This window comes from Hypomesus nipponensis, chromosome 16 (genome assembly GCF_054491055.1).
Source record: "Hypomesus nipponensis isolate SF chromosome 16, ASM5449105v1, whole genome shotgun sequence".
In the NCBI taxonomy this organism is placed as follows: Eukaryota; Metazoa; Chordata; class Actinopteri; order Osmeriformes; family Osmeridae; genus Hypomesus; species Hypomesus nipponensis.
In genome coordinates this window covers 7,574,200-7,596,901 of record NC_140376.1, presented here as the reverse complement: position 1 = coordinate 7,596,901, position 22,702 = coordinate 7,574,200, and the positions used below count along the sequence as shown (strand labels likewise).

The 22,702-nt window shown below is 48.0% G+C and overlaps 3 protein-coding genes across 3 annotated transcripts; 1 reads left to right on the top strand and 2 right to left on the bottom strand.

Moving 5' to 3' along the window:
- The first annotated feature begins 39 nt into the window (after positions 1–39).
- On the top strand, positions 40–3,624 carry hsh2d (hematopoietic SH2 domain containing). Its single transcript, XM_084676125.1, has 5 exons — positions 40–977; positions 1,183–1,272; positions 1,680–1,845; positions 1,963–2,259; positions 2,462–3,624. The coding sequence occupies exons 1-5, from the start codon at positions 862–864 to the stop codon at positions 3,029–3,031; spliced, it is 1,239 nt and encodes a 412-aa protein (XP_084532251.1). The 5' UTR covers positions 40–861; the 3' UTR covers positions 3,032–3,624.
- Positions 3,625–5,984: 2,360 nt separating this feature from the next.
- LOC146254643 (sodium-dependent phosphate transport protein 2B-like) lies at positions 5,985–12,655 on the bottom strand. Its single transcript, XM_084675739.1, has 12 exons — positions 12,610–12,655; positions 12,160–12,297; positions 11,585–11,713; positions 10,810–10,953; positions 10,595–10,706; positions 10,147–10,342; positions 9,727–9,822; positions 8,946–9,066; positions 7,573–7,740; positions 7,022–7,138; positions 6,690–6,814; positions 5,985–6,518 (listed from the first exon to the last, which is right to left on the bottom strand). The coding sequence occupies exons 1-12, from the start codon at positions 12,653–12,655 to the stop codon at positions 5,985–5,987; spliced, it is 1,926 nt and encodes a 641-aa protein (XP_084531865.1).
- Positions 12,656–18,750: 6,095 nt separating this feature from the next.
- On the bottom strand, positions 18,751–22,246 carry LOC146254642 (proproteinase E-like). The gene is made up of 8 exons (XM_084675760.1): positions 22,201–22,246; positions 21,810–21,898; positions 21,067–21,164; positions 20,742–20,870; positions 20,506–20,642; positions 19,959–20,101; positions 19,219–19,371; positions 18,751–18,867 (listed from the first exon to the last, which is right to left on the bottom strand). Exons 1-8 carry the CDS (start codon positions 22,241–22,243, stop codon positions 18,850–18,852), a joined length of 810 nt encoding a protein of 269 aa, XP_084531886.1. The 5' UTR covers positions 22,244–22,246; the 3' UTR covers positions 18,751–18,849.
- Positions 22,247–22,702: the final 456 nt, after the last annotated feature.

Below are 22,702 nucleotides of genomic sequence, written 5' to 3'. Positions count from 1 at the left end.
GTCCTACTTCAGAATCGAAAGTCTAAGGCACAAGTTTACTGAAATGACAGAACTGAACCAACAGATTTGTTCCATTTCTGCTATTCTCCTTTGCGGACGTTATGAGCTAAACGTAGCGATAATATACAGTAAATTGGACGGAATTTCCCCGCCCTTTCGCCCGTGTGCAGTCATCAGGTAAAGGTGTGTGAAGTTACTGTTTTACATCGCTCGTCGCTCCTCACCAGGTAAGGTACTCTGGGTAGACTAGAGACATTTCAAGCCATAATGAAATAATGTTAGGGGAAATGGGATGATAATTTAAGTGTTTCTATCTCCTAATATATAAGTGGGCTAGACCAAATGAAAGGTTTTTGCCATTTTGTTAGCGCTTCCTTGTGTGAAAAAATATTTGCATAAAATAAGCTATCAATGTGTCACTTTGTTAACGGTATTTTTCAAAGTTTTCCTAATTTTTATTTGGAGTAATAATACGATTTGGTTGCCACATCATATGTTTATTTAATGTATTTTATGATATAAAATGTAGCTTTGTCATCAAGGTAGCCAAAACAAAGTGCAGGTCTTGTCGACTAAACACCATGGTGAAAGAACAGTAAATATTATGGGCATAAGTGGAACTTGAATTGTGAGAATGTGGAACCGTGTGAAGTGTGAAAAGCCTAGTTTGCCAAATATTTTAATAAGTTGAATTGAGAATCTTCGTACCTGCCTAACCGGTAAGCGTAGGCAGAGTGCGAATTATACAATGACAATGGGGGGGGGGGGTCAACTTTTTCTCCAGGGCGTGTATCGATCCCCCCGACCTGTTGTTTTTACCTCTTTTGGGGGGGTCTATGTGTGTTCCAGGCCAGACCAGTGATGCAGCAAACCCAGGAAGCAGCAGCAGCCATCGCCTGGTTCACAGAATTCCAACGACACAGTGTCATCAGGAATGGAATTGTTCCAGAATGGTTTCATGGAGTCATTTCCAGGAAGTAAGATTTCTCAGTCACTGTGTCACCGACTGCCATGATGTCATCAAGGCAACATTGCTATACAGGAATGACCTGATTTTTTTTATCACAGGGCTAGTCCAGAGCCAATGCATGTGTCTTGTTGTCATGTACTCAGCAAAGCTTCACCGCAGTGAATGGCTTCGGTGACGGTGAGAACAGAGCTCATTTGTTCATCTGACCACAGGGCTGCAGAGGAAATGCTCCAGTCCAAACCTCCAGGTTACTTCCTTGTGCGTGTCAGTGAGACCAGGATAGGATACACGCTCTCATACCGGTAGGTTTATACACGTAATATACACTCTCATACCGGTAGGTTTATACACGTATTATACACTCTCATACCGGTAGGTTTATACACGTGATATACACTCTCATACCGGTAGGTTTATACACGTAATATACACTCTCATACCGGTAGGTTTATACACGTAATATACACTCTCATACCGGTAGGTTTATACACGTAATATACACTCTCATACCGGTAGGTTTATACACGTAATATACACTCTCATACCAGTGAGTCTATGCTGTATGATACACGCTCTCATACTGGTGAGTTTATATGACATACACGCTCTCAAACTGGTGAGTCTGTAAGCTGTAAGATACACACGCTCATACCTGTACACACAAGACACACACTGTCTGTCTTTGACGTGACTTTGTCTGTCCCTTCAGAGCGGATGACCGCTGTCGACACTTCATTATCGAGGTGCTGCGCGACGGTCGATACAGCATCCTCGGGGAGGACACGCGGCATCAGTCTCTCCAAGACCTGGTAGACTTTCACCGCAGAGCTCCCATCATGCCTTTCAACGAAATTCTGACCGTCCCCTGTGGACAGGTGAGTCGTCGTTTTTTTCCCCAGTTTTTCCATGCCTACACCCCGTCATTTGATCCAGCGGGTGCGTCGACCTGGAAACATGACTCAGCACGACGTGCACGTTTCCTGTTTTTACAGTTATCGGAAGACAAGACTGACTACGCAGAACTGCTCTTCACGAAGAGAGCCCCCATGCAGCCAAGCCAGGCCCCGCCTCCCACCAACCCCCCCGCCCACAACAACCAAGCACACCTGAAGACGACAGAGGAGACCCCACCCGCCCTCCCAGTTCGACCAATCACAATGAAGGAGCAGGCCCCCTCTCCCATTCACTCCGACAAAGCACTTCCTGCTGTCCCAACCAGCACTCCACCCAGGCTCTACCCCTGCCTGGACCCAGAATTGTTCACATTCACGCTACAGTCCTCCACCCCGGTAAAGACAACCTTGGATCTCTAGACTATTCCAGTACTTTCTTTGTTGGGGTGCACAAGCTAAGAATATTATTGGTTCGTTTCCGGACAATGACATGTTGTCGACAAATCGATGAGCCCCCAAGATATGATGTACTGCAGGTGGATGACAGTTGGCGCATGTCTGACCTCACAATGTTTTTTTCTCTGTTTCAACACTTCAGGTGGAACCCTCCATTAGGCCAATCCCACTACCCAGGAAAATACTTGCCGTTGTCCCCACCGTGACCACGAGCATCCCTGCAGACCAGCCTCCTAAGCTTCCAGCCAGAGGCTGCTTAGCCCAGCGGGACCTGAGCCCCAGCCAGGCTTCCTGCCCGGCCCCCAACAGGTCTCCACGAACCCCCGTGGCCATCGGCTCCGAGAGAAGCCTCCCTCCACCCAACGTGCAGGCGAGCCACAGCGACTCCAACCCGAACCACGCCGGGCGGATCCAGGAAGGGAAGTCGGCAGTCATCAACAACATCAAGAGGAAGTTTCAGAAGAAGAGAACTTCCTCTCGGGATCACATGTACTCCGAGATCTGCGTCGAGGCGGAGGAGAGGCAGGGCCATGGGGGTACTCCAGGGGCCTTAGACAGGGTCGAACAGCAGGCCTCAGAGAACGAGTACCAGGAGCTGACAGGACAGCACTGTAGTGCCCCTCCGTTAAACAGCACCGTGGCCCTTTCCAGCCTCGTAGACGGACTACCTCCAGAGTACCTGCACCCTCCCCCATTCGCCCCTGGATACTAACCTGGGCTGCGTTTCCCGATAACGATGGATCGTAGCAACGATCGAGCAATAAACGAAACCGTCGATATTTCTCACGTGCGTTTCCAAAACATGCCCGTAAGGAGTAGGCTAATCTATGCGCTTTCAAGAGTTACGAATTTTCAAGAGACACTTTAGCTACGATTTCTTTGGGAACGGCCTGTAAAACTAAGATTCGTCCTGCGATGGATTCTACGATCAACTTAGGCTTACGTCGCTGTCGGGAAACGCAGCCCAGCACGCTAAGCCACAGAATGGAGAGACTCACGGGAGGGAGAGATGGGTGAAAGAATGGAGGGATGAGTGTAGAGAGAGAGAGTAAGGAAGGGAGGGGATGATGTTCCAGAGTCTATCTGTCTTAAGAGTAATTTTTGACTGAGATTTCAATATTTATCTTATATATTTCCCTGATGGCTTTTCAGCTGTGAGCTATTTATAATGTGAGAAAATGTCCATCCCTTTTCATTGAATGTATTTTCGTTTTTTGGCATGTGACCAGTCGAATTCATGTTTCAGTTTGTAGGCTACCTTAAATTGTTTGTTGGCAATTCTTTTGTAATAAATGAAAGTTTCTATACCTCAATAAAATATCAATCTTTTTAGAGAAATCCCCTCACATAAAGGACTACTTATACACGTGCAAACATTGCGGAGGGAGAGAGAAAGGGTCAAACTAGTTTGGATGATAAGGAAAATACAAAGTCCAAGCCATTTAGATAAAGTCGTTTCATTTCCTTATTCGAATGGACGTCACCCTCCACCATCAGTCCCCTGTCTCAAGCGCCCTCTTGTGTTTCAATCCTGAAACACACTCTGATCGACATTGACTAAAGTCATCGACAGTTCTATTCAGCGTATACTGTAGTTGCATCTACGCACATAAACTGTATACTGCAGGAGAGGTGGGTTGATGTGGCGTTGTAAAGTTGGCTTTTACAGCTGTTGAAGGCCGTTCTGTCACACTCTCACAGCAACACATCACTGCATGTGCATCTCAGCAGCCAGGAAGAGGTGAGCAGGCTGACACCAATAGGGAGATTCCTTCCATTTCTGTGTTGCAGCAGAGAAACATCTGAAACATGCAGGACAGTGGGTTCTGGAGACCAGGGTTGAAGACCACTGCTCTAATGGAAGTCACTTATTTATTAGCCTGTCATGAACATGTCATGAATTTACTTACATATACCACAAGGTGGTAGGATTGCCACAACAACAATCGTCCCAAATCCATAAAGACTTTAAATTATTTTTCTTTGCCCAGTATAATTTAGAATGTTGTCTTTTTTAATGTGATTGCTTATTACTTGATTCATTAGAGGGATCTCTACTTTACGTTTAGTCATTTAGCAGAAGTGCCTTGCCCAAGGACACAACGTCATTTGGCATGGCCGGGAATCGAACTGGCAACCTTCAGATTACTGGCCCAATTCCCTAACCGCTCAGCCACCTGACTCTAATGAAAGCTTAATGATGAGATTACCACCAGCACTTGACCTATGATCAATTATCAATTAACATTTCAATCCACACTCTGCCAGATAACAGGCAGGCAGGCAGACTGGCAAGTCCAAATAGATGTAAAAATCGAAAAATCACACTCAGTAAGATGAACGGTTCTTGCAGTACATGCCCATCCTATGTTGTGCTACGTAACAATAGGGTCTCTGTATGTGGGCTATTTCTCAGTAGCACTTCGATCTCAGTTTGCATTCCTGCCAGAAATATATTTGTCACAATGTATTTGTAGGTACGCCAAAGTCCTGGGTTTTCAACCCAGCAGCTTGCTAGTATCAGCATGTGAATGTGGTCCCCCGACAGACACTCACTCACTCACTCACTCACACTACCACACACACACATTCTTACACTCACTCACTCACTCACTCACTCACTCACTCACTCACTCACTCACTCACTCACTCACACACACTCACACATGCCCAGGTCCTGTCACTAGGGGGAAGATGGGGGCCTCCCAGAGCAAAGCATGTGTCCTCTACAAAGAAGACTCCAGGTCTCTCTCTTCTATTTATAGCATCGCTGTCAACCTGTCAACCTGCCAAGGTTTCTCAATGATCCTCAAGTCAATTTGTCCTCAAACAGGGCTGAGGTCAAAGGCTAATTATGGTCCTAATCTGAACCGCGGTCCAAGACCGGTTTACTCACACACCACCCAAGAAGAGAGACCAGAACTATAAATATGTTTTTTAATTTACATTCCAATACCATAAAACCAGCACAGTATATTAAGGATGCTACATCAAGTTAAACAGACGTTCATCGATGCATCTTTTCTTGTTCCTATAGGATATGCTTAAAACAGTTTTTTTTACAACACTTAACAATATATACATTTATAGGAGACAGTACATTTATAGGAGGAATACAAAATATGCTCTATAGTATCTCCACGTAGCAGATTATTAGGGGTGGGAATCTTTTGGTACCTCACGATTCGATTCCTGGGGTCACAATTCGATTTAACCTCCCCAAAAATATTTCGATTCAATATATGCTTACATGTGATTCCATTTTACTGCTTAGTGTTACTTGTTTCTATTTGACTGTGATTAAACTTACAATCATTTTTAAAAGCACGTTTAATTTGTAAATGGATCTGAATCGCTAGAAGACTGAATCGCAAATCAAATGTGAATCGATTTTTCCCCCACTCATACAGATTATAGTACCAGTCCCATACAGAATGACTGTACATTCAACACTTCATGGTGTTCTATGCAACACTTTTTGTTGTCATATGCAATACTTCCTGGAATACACCAAACACTTCCTGTTGTTAGTAGGTCCGTAGTAGCATCAATAAGGCCTGAGAAAACCTCAAACAATTACCACTGACAACATGCCATATAAACATCTAGCTACTTACATCTATCTTACATTTCGAGCTTTACATTTCAAACCCCTTTTTCTTCTCTCACAGTTGCGTTTGCCTGGCAACCTCCTCTGTCTCCCCTTCCCCGCTCAGGGTGGGGTTATCGTACGCCTCCAAACTCTTCATACTCCCGCCCTTCCCTCCCTCCTCGTCCTCGGCGCCGCGGCGGCAGCAGCAGCAGCAGCGCGCGCCGCAGAACGCCACGCAGGAAGTGACCACGCGGTCCCACGGCTCCATGGAGTGCAGCGGGAGGGGCAGGAAGTCCCAGGAGCGCAGCGCGGCGGGCAGGTAGCGCGGCCAGCGCGACTGCGCCACGTTGACGAGGACGACGACGAGGACGAAGAGGACGAAGGGCGCGCCCACGCCCACCAGGACCTGCCAGCCGGCCAGCGACAGGCCGAACACCGTCAGGGGCATGACGAGGAAGCAGAGGAAGAGGTAGAGGGCGGCGAACCAGCGGTACTGGGCCGTCAGGTTGCCCAGCGCCTTGGCCATGCGGATGGGCAGGCGCGTGATGGGGATGGGGTACCACAGCAGGATGCCGGCGATGTTAAAGAAGAAGTGGCACAGGGCAATCTGGAGGAGGGCAGGGACAACGGGCGGATCAGATAGCAGCTACTGGATGTGTACCCACACACGCGGGGGACACGCACACAGACACATACACACACACATGCACACACTCAAACCCGCGCTCTCACACACGCAGGGATACGCTGCGCTGGCTAGCGCCAGGGGAGGGCTGACCTGCAGGGAGTTGGCGAGCGTCTCTCCAGGGCTGGCCATGGCAGCCAGGATGGCTGTGGTGGTGGTGCCGATGTTGGAGCCCAGGGTCAGGGGGTAGGCTCTCTCTATGCTGATCACACCAATGCCTGGAGGAGGGCGGAGGGTGGGAGGGAGGGATGGGTTGGTGTGGATAGAAGAAGGGAAGATGGAGGGGACGGATAGAGGGATTGACAGACGGGGGGAGAATGGATGGATGGATGGAGGGAAGACAAAGGGAGCACATTTGTCATGGGACAGGGGTGGATGCGAGCGTGTGTTGCCGGCAGGTAAGCGAGGACGACAGAGGTACCCACCCACGAGGGGCGTGATGGCCGAGGTGAAGACGGAGCTGCTCTGGACGATGAAGGTCATCCCGGCGCCCACCATGATGGCGATGTAGCCCGTCACCCAGCCGAATGGAAACGGGAAGTCTGACACACAGGAACCATGACAACGGGCCACTGTCAGCACGGGTCGAGCAGCATAGCAACACAACGATGGGACCCAACGCCTGGAGGGAAACTATGACCACGTAGAAGCCCTGCGCACCGCTCCATCGTGTCTCATGATCAGGAGGGTGTATGTGTGTGTATGTGTGTGTATGTGTGTATGCGTGTGTGTGTCCCTCCCCCCCCACAGGATAGAACACCTGGGGTAGGGTTAAAGGTCGGGGTTGCTGTAGCTGTGTAGCTCATCAGACAGCAGGACTTGTTCAGCTGTGCTGACTATCAACCAAGACACCTGATCCACAGAGGGAGAGAGAGAGAGAGATAGAGAGGGAGAGCGAGAGACTAAGCGACCGAGAGGGAGAGCGAGAGCGAGAGAGAGAGCGGGAGAGAGAGAGGTAGCGGGGAGACCAGCTGACCTGTGTTGAGCACCTTCTTGATGACCAGGGCCACCTGACCCTTCAGCATGGAGTTGAGCAGCTTGACGATGAGTATGAGGCAGGAGCAGAGCGCCAGCAGGGACAGGCCCAGCAGGATCAGCCCCACCACCAGGTCCGGCAAGCTGCCGCTGGCGAACACGTGCCGGCCTGCAGCCCACAAACCACAAACCACACGCCAGTTTAGGTTGGTATCCGTGGGTTACGGGGACGACACCCGGAGAGTTGGTATCCACGGTTATGGGGACTACACTCCTTGGGGGGTTTTGGGGGGGGGGGGGGGGGGGCGTATCTGTGGTTACGGGGTTAGGGGTATTCGGCAAAGAGCGGTAAGGTAAGACGGCTTGCCGGGTCCCAGGTTCGTAGTGTCCATGGTTACGCGGGCCAGGCTTGCGGGCTCCCTGAACAACAAGCCTGAACAAACACCTGCTCGTGACTGAAACAGACCGAGCACAGGCTCACTAACATTCAAGTCTCAAACGTATTCAACCCCCCCCCCCCCCCCCGCAACCCTCCAGGATGGAAGGTGAGCACGAGGAATGCTAGCAGCACGACAGGCTCTACAGTGTCTCTGTTCTGGACGCTGATGACACAGCTGGTGACCCACAGCAGCTGACTGGAGCCCGTCCGGGTCATTGCCACGGAGACGACCTGTCAGCTTAGGTTTGGGTTGGCTGGATCCAGACCCAAGGTGTGGCGATACCGGATTTGATTGGCTCAGGGGCGGTGTGGGGGGCGGTGTGGGAGGAGGTGCTTGGGCTGAGTGGTATGAATGGAGCTTTTGAACAGGTGGAGGTGAGAGGAGAAGTAGAAGACAGGGGGAGTAGAGGAGAGATGGAGAAGAGGTGGAGGGGAGTAGAGGTGGATGTAGAGAGGTAGAGGAGAGGTAGAGGAGAGGGAAAGGTAGAGGGGAGGGAAAGGTAGAGGGAAGGCTAAACAAGGACATGGGTTCTGAATGGAAGTCATTCTTCTGGTTCCAGGAAGCTGGTCTGGGAGTGGGTGGGGGGGAGGGGTGGGGGAAGAGGAGGGAGACTGAAGCGTCCTCTCAGGTTACTCCGAAGTTTCGTGGATGAGGGGTCGTCCAGTTTGGAGGACAGTTCCAGATTGTCGTTTGTAGTGCTGTGTGTTTCTCGAAGTTTACATTTACATTTAGTCATTTAGCAGACGCTCTTATCCAGAGCGACTTACAGTAAGTACAGGGACATTCCCCCCGAGGCAAGTAGGGTTAGTTACTCTCCCGACTCCCTCACCGCTCAGCCATCTGACTCCCTCAGCTTGTGTGATCCTGTGTGTTTCTAGAGGACCCACTGTCTGCGTGGTCAGCCTGCTCGGCCATCGTGGCGTGCTGTACTCACATCTCTCCAGGTTGATGATGTCAGAGTTGTTCTTCTGGGTCCAGGTCAGGTTGCCCTCCACCCAGCAGGGGGCGCCAGCAGTGCAGTTAGCCAGGCCCGGGACAGTCACGTTCATCAGAGTCTGCCACAGATTCAGGAAGATAAATTAGTCTGCCATGACACAGAAGAAGAACTAGACCGAAGCTGGAAGTGAAAGCAGTCTGCCACAACTCTGGGGGAGGGGACTCAAACAATATGGTCATTTAAACAGACCAGTAATAAATTAACTAAATCTCACAAGCAATGAAACATCCGAGAGACAATAAATCCCTCAATTTAGACCAGGGGCGTAGCCAGAATTTTTTTTGGGGGGGGTAGGCCTAGAAAAATACGGATAGGCATCTTTTCAGTTGTTTATTTATTTATTTACTTTGCGATGTGCACCCGGTGCATAATTTTAGTTTTTGGGTAGGCCTCAGAACAAATTGGGTAGGCCTGTGCCTACCCAGGCCTACCCGTGGCTACGCCCCTGATTTAGACTATCTTTTGGCCCGGACACAGGAGAGATGAAACATTAACTGGGGGACAGCAGTGACAGATAACCACGCTGGTTATTATATCAGTTCTCCTGCCGTGAGAGCTCATAAATCAGCACGGAGATTCATTTGTTTAGAGACAGACAGGGGACCATCCGTGTGAGTGTGTGTGTGTGTGTGTGGATGTGTGTGTGTTTGTGTGGATGTGCATGTGTGGGTGTGCGTGCGTGTGTTCAGGCCGCAGGCCACCTGGGATCTCTGCTCACCGTGTTTATCTGAGTTTTGCACCAGATCTTAATCAGACTCTTGTTTCTAGCCAAGGGGTCTCCGGTGGCGATGTCGCTGATCACCGATTTGTCGAGCTGGGAGGGAACAAGAGAGGGACGTTTCAGACAGACAATCTTTCACAACTCCCCCCCACTACATTTGAAATAAAACGATAGATGAGTACATTTCTTTTTGGATTATAATGTAAATATTTAACTAGCGCTTTCCTTTTTTCCTTTCCCTATTAACTCTATGATCTAGATTACGCATCAACTGAGATACGAAGACACAGTCCAAAGGAACAACCTCTCAGCTACCAGACGCGGCGCAACAATAACAAATCTCAATCAACGATAACATCTCAGCGCCACTCCTACAGAGCGCGGGTCTCCGGGGGAGGTGCGTGTGAGAGCGTCCACCTGTATGATGGAGCTGGTGAGGGGCTCCGTGATGACTTTGAGCAGGTCGGGGGCGTCCTCTCCGCCCTGGATGTTGAAGGAGTCAATCATGAGCTTGGTGAGCTTGTACAGCATCCCCGACGCCACCTCCAGGGGCAGCAGCACCAGCACGGACAGCCAGTTGAAGAAGTCATGGACCGTGGCGCCGCCAAACGCCCTGGAGCCCACCCGGGGAAAGGGGATTAGGAAAGGGGACGATACTCGTCAATATGACTGTTTGTGGACTCGGATCAGGAGCAGGGTTTATAGAGGTCGTGCGAGGACAAGATTGAGGATGTGTCGGATTCGTAAGACAGGGTGATAGAGGATGTGTTGGGTTTGGGAGACTGGTGTAACTGCGTGATAGAGGATGTGTTGGGTTTGGGAGACTGCGTGGCGTGTGTAACTGCGTGGCAGAGGATGCGAGTACCTGCGGAACTCATTCCTGTCTCCCGCCTGCATCACAGCCACGATGGTGTTGGTGACAGACGTGCCGATGTTCGCTCCCATGATGACGGGGACGGCAGACTGCACCTCCAGCACTGGAATACAACACAGGAACTTCATATGCGTGTGTGCGTGCGTGTGTGTGTAGAGCCTGAGTGTGTGTGTGTGTGTAGTGTGTGTACTCCAGGCCGGACTCACATCCTGAGGACACCATGCTGACCACGATGGAGGAGGAGGTGGAAGAGCTCTGGACCAGCACGGTGACCAGCACCCCGATGACAAGGCCTGCCACGGGGTTAGACAGCACCGCGTTGTCTTGGAAGATATCCCCAGCCACCTTCCCTGTGGACACACACCCCAGGGGAAAGAGACCGTACCAAGATTGAATCTACACTATTACATGAGAGGTTTGAACATTTGACTGACATTTCTCTTTTTCCACACGTAAATTGGAAGTAAAATGTACCGATTTTGTACATTTATGGACTGCTAACTTTAATATATGTAAGTAAGTCGTACTTAAGTCTACTTTAAGTATCATCTTTTTTCCTTTGGGACACCCAAGATGTTTGAGCAAATCTGTCTCAGGAAGATGAGTATGATTCTAATGAGTCATCCAGGGAGTGTATATGAGTCGTTCATATCAGTATAAGCTCATATAACTCATACAGGTTATTTTAAGAAGATGTGTCACGAGTGATCAAAACACACAGCACAGCATGTGACATGGAACAGTGTTACTGTCGTTGAGACATTCTGTGGGTATGTCTCAGATGTTGGTTGAAACCCCACCCTGGCCTTTTCCTATCGCTTTACTCATGTGCTTTTTTAATAATAGACTGCATCGCTTGATTGTCTATCAGACAGAATGCCATTGTCTTGTCTTGAATGTGCTGTGCAAACGGAGATGTTGGATTCAGAGGATGGATGATTCATTGATTGGTTAGTTGATTGCTTGATTGATTGGCCTCACCTCCAACCAGCTGGAAGGCAGAGCTGAGCACGTCCAGAGAGCAGACGAACATGTAGAGGAATCCCACCAGCAACACCAGCTTCACCACGGCCGTGAGCACCCGCAACACCTTGCCCTTCGTGTCCAACTCTGCTCCGGGGACGGAGAGAGAGACAGAGAGAGGTTATTTGACTGCAGATCAAGAGGTCCCAGGTTCAAATCCCCCCTCTATCCCAGCCTATGCATCTTTGAATACAAATCATCTGCTAAACGTTTCTACATTTAGTCATTTAGCATACGCTTTTATCCAGAGCGACTGACAGTAAGTACAGGGACATTCTCCCCGAGGCAAGAAGGGTGAAGTGCCTTGCCTAAGGACACAACGTCATTTGGCACAGCCAGGAATCGAACCAACAACCTTCTGATCAATAGCCCGACTCCCTAACCGCTCAGCCATCTGACTACAATTTTAGGTATAAACAAATACGTTGGTTATACGTTTTGAATGCCGTTTTCTTTTGTGTGTTTATTTGAGGCGTTGGTCCAAGGCTGACACGCTGTGCGGGCGGGGCCAGACAGGTGGATGGTCTGCTCACCTGACCACTTCACCCCCGTGTCTTTCAGCTCTGGAAGGTCCCAGGGATCCTCTGCTCCTTCCGTCTCCTTCGACACCAGATCCACCGTGGAATACGCCGGAAGAACCGCCAACTGCATTGCTGTAGCACTGTCATCCTCTGAGGGGTTGAGGGATGCGAGTGGACACTTTTAAGGGGTGTGGTTTGCCTGTATTTGCACTATTTGTTAGAACTATGCACTTCTGACAATTTACTACAAGTAATTACAAATTAGAATAGTATTTTCAGTATAGCAGAGAATTAAGGATCAGACGTGCATGCTACTAAAACAACAGAAATCTGGTCCTTGGTTTGAGAGGTGAAATCAAGGATAGTAGATAGGGGATAGTCGAGAGGTTTGAATCCTCCTCACTTCTTTGTTTTGTAAACGTAAATGTCCCTAAATTATAATAATAAATGCCATTCACGTACCAAGTGTATGAGAGGAGTCCTCCCCAACTTCCGGGCGCGGTGCCATGACCTGTTCACGAGAAGGAGATAAGCAGGAAATATTGACTGACAGACTCCACAGCTCCTCTTTATGTGAATGCTTCTCAAGTTATTTGGACATCCTCCAACGCAAACTTCTCCTAAGACCATGCAGTCAGACCGTTTCGCAGTTCCCGTTTGCACTATCGTACTTGTCATCATGACTTTTTAAGAAAAACCTATTAGTAAAAACTGGCAAAACCTCCATGATTTACCTAAATAGATATGGGTACATTATCAACAAATGTCTACGCCACAGCCTGCAGCATCCCCCAAACAAATCAAAACAACAATTGGACCACTGATTAGGTTACACTTTTACGCACTTCAATGATCATTAGCACCGAGTCAGTTAAGATAGTTAGTTAAAATAGTGTTTTAATATTTTGAAGGGGAAAAAGGGTAACATAATGTTTTGGTCAGGCATTAACTCTTACCTGTTCTGTAGCGATATCATAGTGTAGTTTCAAGGATAAAGTTGACAGTTTACGCACCTGCAGTGTTGTGTCTGTCAGTCGATGCAGAATTCCTTAACTGGGAGGAGGGTAGTTCACCTGTGCTACCTGCATGAAGTCTAGTTGCAGTTTATATAGCTCTGTGCCGGTAAAATCCGATCGTCCCTGTTCAAAGTTCGTACAGGAACAGGCATCATTCGACCAGGAGCCTCAACAAAAAAAGTATAACACCTTGAATCTATAATGATGTGCACTCAAGATTCCACGTCAATTTAGAAACGTTTTGGACTATTTTGAATTTCGAGATTTTCGAAGGTCATTGGTTTTCAGAGGTACGTCGTCAACCCCCCCAAATAGTTAGGAATAATTTGGTTTTTCACAAACCAACATAAAAATCATGAATTGATAAGTTATCAAGAAATATGTATATGATGTCCTTATGCTTTAAAAAATGTTTTGTCTATACATTTTCACTGTATCGGTGAATAATCCTCAGTTTTCCATCACTTTCATTCCTTATTCACCATTCAAGCCTTCAGTGTATTGGTTGGAAACAGACTTGCAGAAGCTAGTAACTACTACAAGTTTATGATCATTGGTGCCCTCTTGTGGTTGCATGTGGAGCGTCATGCATTTCAGCGTTCAATACGGTTCACACGTATTTTGTGATAAGAGATCCTCGTTCCCTGTTTTTTTAAGTAATCTTAAAAAAACGACTAGTCCATAAAGCAGGGACAGCGGCCCATTGGTTCATTTTCCACACTGACACTGGGCTAGCCCAATCACATCTCTTAACATTCTTTACCCCTCCCCCTGTGTTTCTTGTGTCGATGCAGTGGCTCAGAGTCCGACCAATTGTGGTGGGCCGGTCTGAGCAAAAATGCCAAGACCATTTTTTTGGGTCCCAGTCCAGCCCTGCACAAAGGCATGCATACAAACACACAAAGTTAAGCTGACTCCAACACAGACACACGCAACCAAATACACATATACACCATATACTCTTATCAATATAGCTTCATGGAAAAAGATAAGGATATTCACTTTTTGACTGAGTAAACAATTCCGCATTTGGCCACAGTAAAGCAATTACAATGTTGTGTTAATGGGTTCACTGTGTTTATGACAAACTTAGCTTAAGAAAAACAGTTACAATGGATGCTGTGATTCACGAAGATATGGATGAACGCTGAATAAACAGAATCCAACCAATACAGTACCATACAGGTTAATGCTACACTAGTTGTCCAAGAGTACACACTTGGTCCTGTGTCAGTACATGTACAGGTGCTGATATTGGCATGTCATACTGAACACATAGATGCACGATTCCAACCCTGTCAGTGCTCAGTTGAGGTATCACATGGGCCTTTCTGTGTGGAGTGTGTATGATCTCCCCATGTTCTCATGGCCTTCCTTCGCTTTTCGATCCTATACATGAACACATGCAAAACAGATTGCTCTACAGCCCACAAAACAGACCATACCAGACATTCAGTCCACCTCACTGGTTAAATAAATGGTTTCAGAATCAGATATAGTGTTTAATCGCCAAGTAAATGGTCACAAATAAGGAAATTACTTTGGTGGGCAGGTGCATGTGCAATATACATCAAAAGACTGGCAGAGCTATAAAATATAGTATAAAATACGATAAAATAAAATAATCTAGAATAAAATCATATAAAAAATCAAATAAAACGTAATACTGAATGTGGTAAAGTGACAGGGTATATGAGGTAAAGTGTCAGTGTCAGTTCGGGGCCTTGTTAATAAGGCTAGTTGCGGAATGAAAGAAACTGTTCTTGTGGTGTGAGGTTTTGGTCCTGATGGACTGCAGCCTTCTGTTGGAGGGGAGTAGCTGGAACAGGGAGTGGCCAGGGTGGGAGGGGTCGGCCACAATCTTCTTCAGAGTCGGCCTCAAGGGCCTCGAGGTGTGCAGGTCCTCGAGGGAAGGCAGATACATTTATGAATCAGAAATCATTTTGGAATAAATCAAGAATGAAATAAGCTAATTAATTAGCCGTTGATAAAATGCAAGCCCTCCCAAAGAGCCTCAAAGATGCTGAGTTATTAACTATTAAGTTACAAAACCATACTTAATTATTAGTCCTGCTTATCTGAAATGGTTGTTAACGCCTTGTAGATAAAGCAACAAAACTTTATGCTTCTGTGTAGATATGTGGTGATCACGTTTACTGATGCAGGTATCTGGACCTCGGGGTCGGAATGTTGTGCGACAAGGCTTTCTCACTCACCCTTTGAAACCTGGGCAGGAAAAACATCTGCAGGCCTTTCATTGGGTTTGGAAGACCCATTCCTCCTCCTCCTCCTCCTCCCCAATATAACTCTGCCCTCCCCTCTCACCCCCCATACCCACCTCCTCTCTTCCCCTCTCACTGTACCCCACTCCTCCCCCCACCACACCCCCACCCTGCCCATTTTCTCATGAATGCTAAATGTGAAGTGAGTTAAAAAGTTATACATTAATAACATTGCATCATTCGCCTATCAGCCGAGAATAACCTAAACTAAGAATAGCAACTAAATGCAGGTAGAGCACAGCAAAGTGACTGGTGCTGGGTCAGATGGAATTTTATGCGCTTGACCTTTGACTTCTATGCTCAAGCAGGAATGCCACTCCTCCCTCCTTCGCCGCGTCCTTGTGGTCAGGATGTAGATGAAACCAGAACAGAACCAGTCACACCTTCCCAGTACATCTATGACACGTCACAAGGGGCTTTTCACTAAAAGCATAAAGAACCAGTATTTATACAGTATGTGATCCAGCAACAAAACAAAAAACGTTTAAATGTTAATATTTTGCATAACTCATGTGTTTGGGTTGGGTTAATTGACATATAGACATATTTGAAGGAACAGGAACAGGTTTTGCTTTTATTTATTTATTGACTTAGATCTTTTCATAAATGTTAATTAATAACCTTTAATTCTTTTTTTATTTTATTTGTATTACTATATGCTTTGTAGCACTCAGAGATTGTCTAAATATTAAGTGCATTGTAAATATTTTTTTTTATTATTATTACATAAATATCAAGAAAACAACATTTTCTTAGTTGTTCAATTATTAAGTTATGCCACTTAAGTAACTAACTAGAATTACACAACTAATTCTGAGGTCATTCGCTTTCGTGACCTCATCAGTCAGCCGAGGTTTCCCTCTTAACTGGTCCAAAGAAAGTTGCAAAGTGACTGACCCTGTCCACTGCAGGGGACATTCAGCTGGGTGTCTGTAGGATATCAACACTTCATGCCTTGTGATAGTTCCCAGAGACATCGGCAGATTCGATTCCCAGAGGCCATCTTGGTAGTGGAGAAGTGGCCTGGGACCTTGAATGTTTGCCCCGTCTACACACACAAACACACGCTGTTGAAGAGTCCTTCACACCTGTCACATCTACCACCCAGAGATGGTTTCCACGGTGATGGGACCGCACAGCTCACGGTTACTCATTGACCACGACTACACCCCTCGTTGTCCACGAGGAGAGCATCTCACTGCGCCGTGCCTCACCCGATCACAACCTTTACCCTCGAATCTGCCGCGAATGTCCCCCACGCACTACGGATTAAAAAAGGAGATAGGAGCAATCGATGATTTTCAACAACACAATGTGGACATTGGATCAAAGTATGTCTTGCCAAGGTCAGTAACCACGCAGATAAGCATCTCCGTATCCCAAGAATCTCCAAGAACCCGTATTGCGTCATCCATCTCAGAGTCGCTGGCGTGAAGCGACATTCTTGACGGGTCGGTTATGGCAGCAGAGTTAGAGTTAATGATTGTCGTCGGGGCCTTTCAGTCCATGGTGCTTATCTCCCGGGTCAGTGAGTTCAGCTCGACAGTAGTCTCTCAGGAGGAGGACCCTAGCTGGGCTGGGCCCAGAACTGGAAACTCTCAGCTGCTGGGAACTCGTCTTAACTAGTTCTGTGTGTCAGAGAGTGAGGTCGTGTCAAGGTCACTATCACACCCGGGGGAAGACGACTTTGGAAAACAGCACATCGGCAAGTCCGAGTTCAATTGCCAGTTTGGCAGTTTGTTCATATCAAAAGAGATAACATTTACAAGCAGTGTCACAGCATGTTTCTCTGACGCCCACAGATCAGCATCTTTAACTCGCCTAAGCCCTCAGAGAAGATGAGGAAAAACTCCTCAAACTCTCAAGAGTAGAAATATAGGCTAGAGAAACCTCCGGAGGAACAATTCAGCGAGGAATGCTCTCCTCCAGAAAGAGACATCTGGACCGAAGGTTGTTTCTGAGAGTGCTAGTTTATATTGGATGCGTATTGGTATGAATATACTGGCTTGATCAGAGATGAATGACATCAGAGACAGGCGCAGCATTTACTGGGGTGGAGTTTCTTGGCCACACCTATGGGAGTGTCCAGCATCTGAGCTATACTGAGCAGCAGAGGGCACCAACTACCACACAATATACTGGAATTCAAGCGAGTATACCAGATGTGAGCAGTTCGTAAGGATATGGAGCACAGACAAGGATGTTGATATACTACACACAATCACACCCACACAACCTTTTGCAGAAACACCACTTTTACTCATTTACACATGCACACACACACATTTGCAGACTCTACACTTCTACACAATCATACATACACAGACACACACAAAGAGCTATTCTCTTTCTGTCTAAGAAGTCTGCCATTTTCCAAGACCTTCACTTCCAATCTGTATCACATCCCGCAATGTGATGACGGTTTCCAAAATGTCTCAGTTTTGCTGTGACTACAGTTGTAGGATGAGAGATCTATATGTTGTGGTTTTAATGCAGATAAAACTTTATGCCGACAAGCCAAAGCTTTATTACGAGCAATTACAGTAGCCCCTTGGTCGACAGTCTCAGCACCAAGACAAATTATAAGGGACAAGGTTAAACGCGACATAAACAGAAGCTTAGGTCGTGATCATAGGATATGCCAGAAAACCGCTGACTTGTGGAGAACGTTTTAGAAATCAATATAATGGCTGAGAAACCTAAATAAACGAATCGCTTTAAAAACGTGGGAGGGGACTACTTTTCACATCGCCCCCGTTTGATCCAACTCAACGGCGAATGGTTGCAATTTTAAAGTCAAGGTTAGCCATCAACACCAATTTATCTGCTCCAAACGAGTTCCTCCCGCCTTTCGCCGACTCGCTTCTCAGCGCACGGCCACTGCAGGGTCGCACAAGCTGACACCGCGCGGGTAACGGCCTCGTCGGTGATTGATCGGTAACGCTGCCTTCAAAGCGCTCCGTATAGACCGGTAGTTATTTATTTCCCGAAGGGAAGATGAGAAATGAAGCCGTGACCTCTCAGAGCTGTGGCCATTTTCTTATCTCTAGACGGGAAGGAACGTGGATTGGAAAGAACGCTGACGGTAGAGTTTCAGTCTGCTGTAATATTCACCGTTTGGAGGAGCAATTATGGGCTTACCTGTGTGACCGGACATTTTAAATCACCGACTCTCAATCACATAACACGTATTCAGACAGGACTAGGCCAGGATTCACTGTGTGAATCATATCACATCATAAACAATAAGGGCATAGTTCGTAAACGGTTACATCATATAATGCACTATAATAATGACAAGATAGTTACCATATATGAGAAGATGTTTATTGAGAAATATTGCCCTGTTTAAAACGGTTCGCAATGGGATATCATCTTCCCACTGTCGGCATCCATCTTGCTGTTCAGTAGCGGAGCATGGTCTGGAGAGACAAGCACAGGTTTGTTCACGATCACATTCAGTAGAGTTGCAGAGTAATAAAGAATCACAACTCGGGAACATAAGTAACACCGCTAAAAAAACATCATAGGGGGGACTGAGAGAAATTGAGAGGTAGAGAGGGAAAGAGAGAGAAAGAGGGGAGAGAGAAAGGGCACAGAGAGCGAGAGAGAGAGGGTGAGAAAGATACAGGAGAGGAAGAGAGGAAGAAAGAGGGAGAGAGAGAGAGAGAAGGGTGAAAGAAATCTCATTTGTATTTATCAGCTTATTAGCGACCGTTGGAAGGGTCATGAGGTGAGGTGAAAGTTCACGGTGGCCGTGCGGGGTGACTCACGTCGCTGAGCCAGTCCGCGAAGGCGGAGGTGCGTGTGAAGACGGTGGGCTTCTTCACCTCGTTGCAGGTACGTGACGACACAAAGCTGGTGACTCCCTGGACATACCAAAGTCCATCCGAGCCCTTACAGTTCAGAGGGCCCCCGGAATCACCCTGGGGAGGAGGCGGGGGGGGGGGGGGGAGAGAGAGAGAGAGAGAGAGAGAGAGAGAGAGAGAGAGAGAGAGAGAGAGAGAGAAAGGAGATAGTGATGACCTTTGCTAGGACAGAATAGCCATGATAAGGTCTTCAGCTGGACTTTGTTTCTACACAATATAACTGAACACTAGCTATCCTATATTAACAATACTACACTAGCTGTATTTAGCACCCACCCACACACACACACTCATACACGCTAATACTGCTCCTAACTGCTAATAACTGTTCCTAGTGTGTGAAGTGAGAGACACTGATGGCATACTTGCTACAGTACATATTTAGTTCTAAGAACAGTGATATACTACATTAGCTACTTTCACAACTCTTGGTAGCTACCCATAGTACACTAACTACACATACCTACTAGCTACACCTTCAACGCTAGTTGTGTGTACTACACTAGGTACAGGTACAAGGTGTGGGTCATTTACTAGCTGTATATAGGGGTGTCAAACTCATTTTCGTTAAGGGGCCACATACTGCCCACTTTTGGGCCAGGCCAGGGCTGGCCTGGAGAGAGAGAGAGACGCGTTGTCCTCACATTGCATCCAGAGATCTCGTCTCCTCCAGCACAGATCATGGTGTTCTTCACGTTGATGCCCCACCAGTCGCTGCGGCTGCACACACTGTGTTCCACCACCGGGAGCAGAGCCTGCTGGAGACGGTCTGGCATGGGCCCGTGGGCTGGGGGGGCACACACACCTCACGGTTCACACACACACACAGCCTGACCACCCTAGACAATCACTGGATATAGCTCACTGGATTGCCCGGGTCTCAGGTTTGAATTCTCTTGTCTTTGTAAGTGGCATTGAATAAAACGCTACCGAGCTTAATGAACCCATTCGTATTTTGAAATAACAGCCGTGCGGTGTGCCTATGCGAGTTACAGCAAGGTCTAGCTTCTACCGACTGGCCCTCCTGGCTCAGGGAGGAGAGGATGTGTTCACCAGAGCAATGGCAGAGAGTAGGATATGAGCTAATAATAGAGAGGTGGATATGATGGAGTGATAGAGGAAAGGATATGAAGCCGTGATAGAGAGAAGGATGTGAGAGAGAGAGAGAGAGAGAGAGAGACAGAGACGTACTGTAGAGGTTTCCCCAGCCGGTGATGAAGCAGGGCGCCGCGTGGGCAGGGATCTCGCCCGCCTCCGGGAGACAAGCCACGCCCACCTGCTCTGTCATCACAGGGGCCTTGTCCAGTTTGAGCAGGGCCAGGTCGTTCCTGGGATTCCGCACAACAAACGAACACACTGCTTCATTCACGTCGGAGGGGGGGTGGGGAACAAAAGCGGCGAGATAGCTGCGGGTGCTGCGGTCTCACCCGCAGGCCACGCAGTCGATGTTCCAGCTGGGATGGACCACAATGCGGAGCAACTCCCTGGTCTGCTCTGAGCCCTCCTGCAGGGTCATGTCATGCTCCCCCATCACCACACGGTAGATGTCTCCAGGCCTGGGGGGCAAGGAAAGGGGGGGGGGGGGACGACAGTCACTGAGAACTTTTGAGTTGGCTGAGAACTCTTAGCCTAAGATCTCAGTCGTACAGTATCCTGTCTGTCTCCTCTGGGTCGCACCACTCCTGTCTGTCTACTGTGGGTCGTACCATTTCTGTCTAGGTCGGACCATTCTGTGTGTGTTCTGGCTCGTACCATATGCAGTGTCCAGCGGTTAAGACCCAGCGAGGGCCGACCAGAGTTCCTCCACAGGTGTGGTGGAACCTGCTGCCATGCTTCACCTGGAGGGAGATCTGAACACACACACCTCAGTAAACACCAGGGAAACAACCGAAATGTCTTCAGGTCGATCCAAAACTAAACACAGGCACTACAGATTTTTTAAAGCCCAGTGTTACTGTTGGGGTAGGACCCAAACGCGGGAGAGACCGGCAGGCAGAGTTCCAAACAAGGGTTTTATTTGTGAACAGGGAAACAGGCAGGATACTCAGAGTAACACAAGCAAGGACAAGGCAAAGACCGGACACAAAAACAGGAACTGAAATTCACAGAACTTAACAAGACACAGGTGGACACGATAACACTAACGAGAGCAGAACCCCACAGCAATCAACAAGACAGGTGAAGACAATGACACAGGAAAACACCAGGGCACAACCACACAAAACAACGGGGCACGGCTGTGGCCAGTGTCAATTCTATATGTGTTTGGATTGAAACTGCTATGAAATAAAGGGGCTCACACAACGTGATGAAATATTCAGGTTACAAATGTAATGTCAACATGCAACCTGTCACCTAAATTGAAAACACTTTATAACAATGACTATATATACGATGAAACTGTATAACAATGGGAGAATATATTGAATTAAAGAGAATGAAGGAGGGTGGTGGAAGGAGACGGAGGGGGGTGGAGGGGGAGCAGGCTTGCTGACCTGCCAGGGCCAGCTATGAGGCGTGGCGTCCACTCCGTTCACCACCCTGCTAGTGGACGGTTCCACGGCTGGCTTCCCACATCCGTGCGCTGGAACACACACCGCATGGACACGCTAAAAACACACACACGGATGCACACGCTAAAAACATGCCAAGTGCATGCGCGCACAAATAAAACAGGCATGGACATGCCCAAAAAAACGCAGGCATGCACACACAACAAAACCTAAGTCTCACAGACATGCTAAAAACATACATCCGGTTTGTGTAGCAGGTGTCTCTCCAGGTGTGTAACCAGGTGTGTAACCAGGTGCGTAACCTGGTGTGTAACCAGAAGTGTAACCAGGTGTGTAACCAGGTGTGTAACCAGGAGTGAGTAGCTCCACTCACCATGTGCAGCCAGCAGTAACAGCAGGGACAGTCTGTGCAGCATGTTGCCAGTAGGGGTTTGCAGCTCTGCTCTTCGAAACACACCTTTTATACTTTTATGTCTGCCTGCCTGAGTTATTAGTCTGCCTGTCCGTCTGTCTCCATGCCCGTCTGTCTGTTGGGCTCCATGCCTGTCTATTGTACCTGCCTGTCTCCATGTCATACCTCCCTCTCTGTCACCCGCTCATCTTATCAGCCCTGCTGCAACGGGCCTGAGAAGAACTTCCTGTACACCAGATGCTCCCCCGACCGCCCCCCAACAGCCCCCCCCAGCCCAGCCTTCAGGAGGTGCGGGTAGATGAGGAGGAGATGGGAGAGGGTGAGGTGGTGGGGGAGGGTGGGTGGGGATATCTACCTTTGGCAATAAAGAACGCTGACTGTACATAACTGAACAGAACAGACTGTTCTCGGGGAAGAAAGGAGACAGAGAGAGCGAAAAACTCCCGCGAATGAAAGCCAGCGA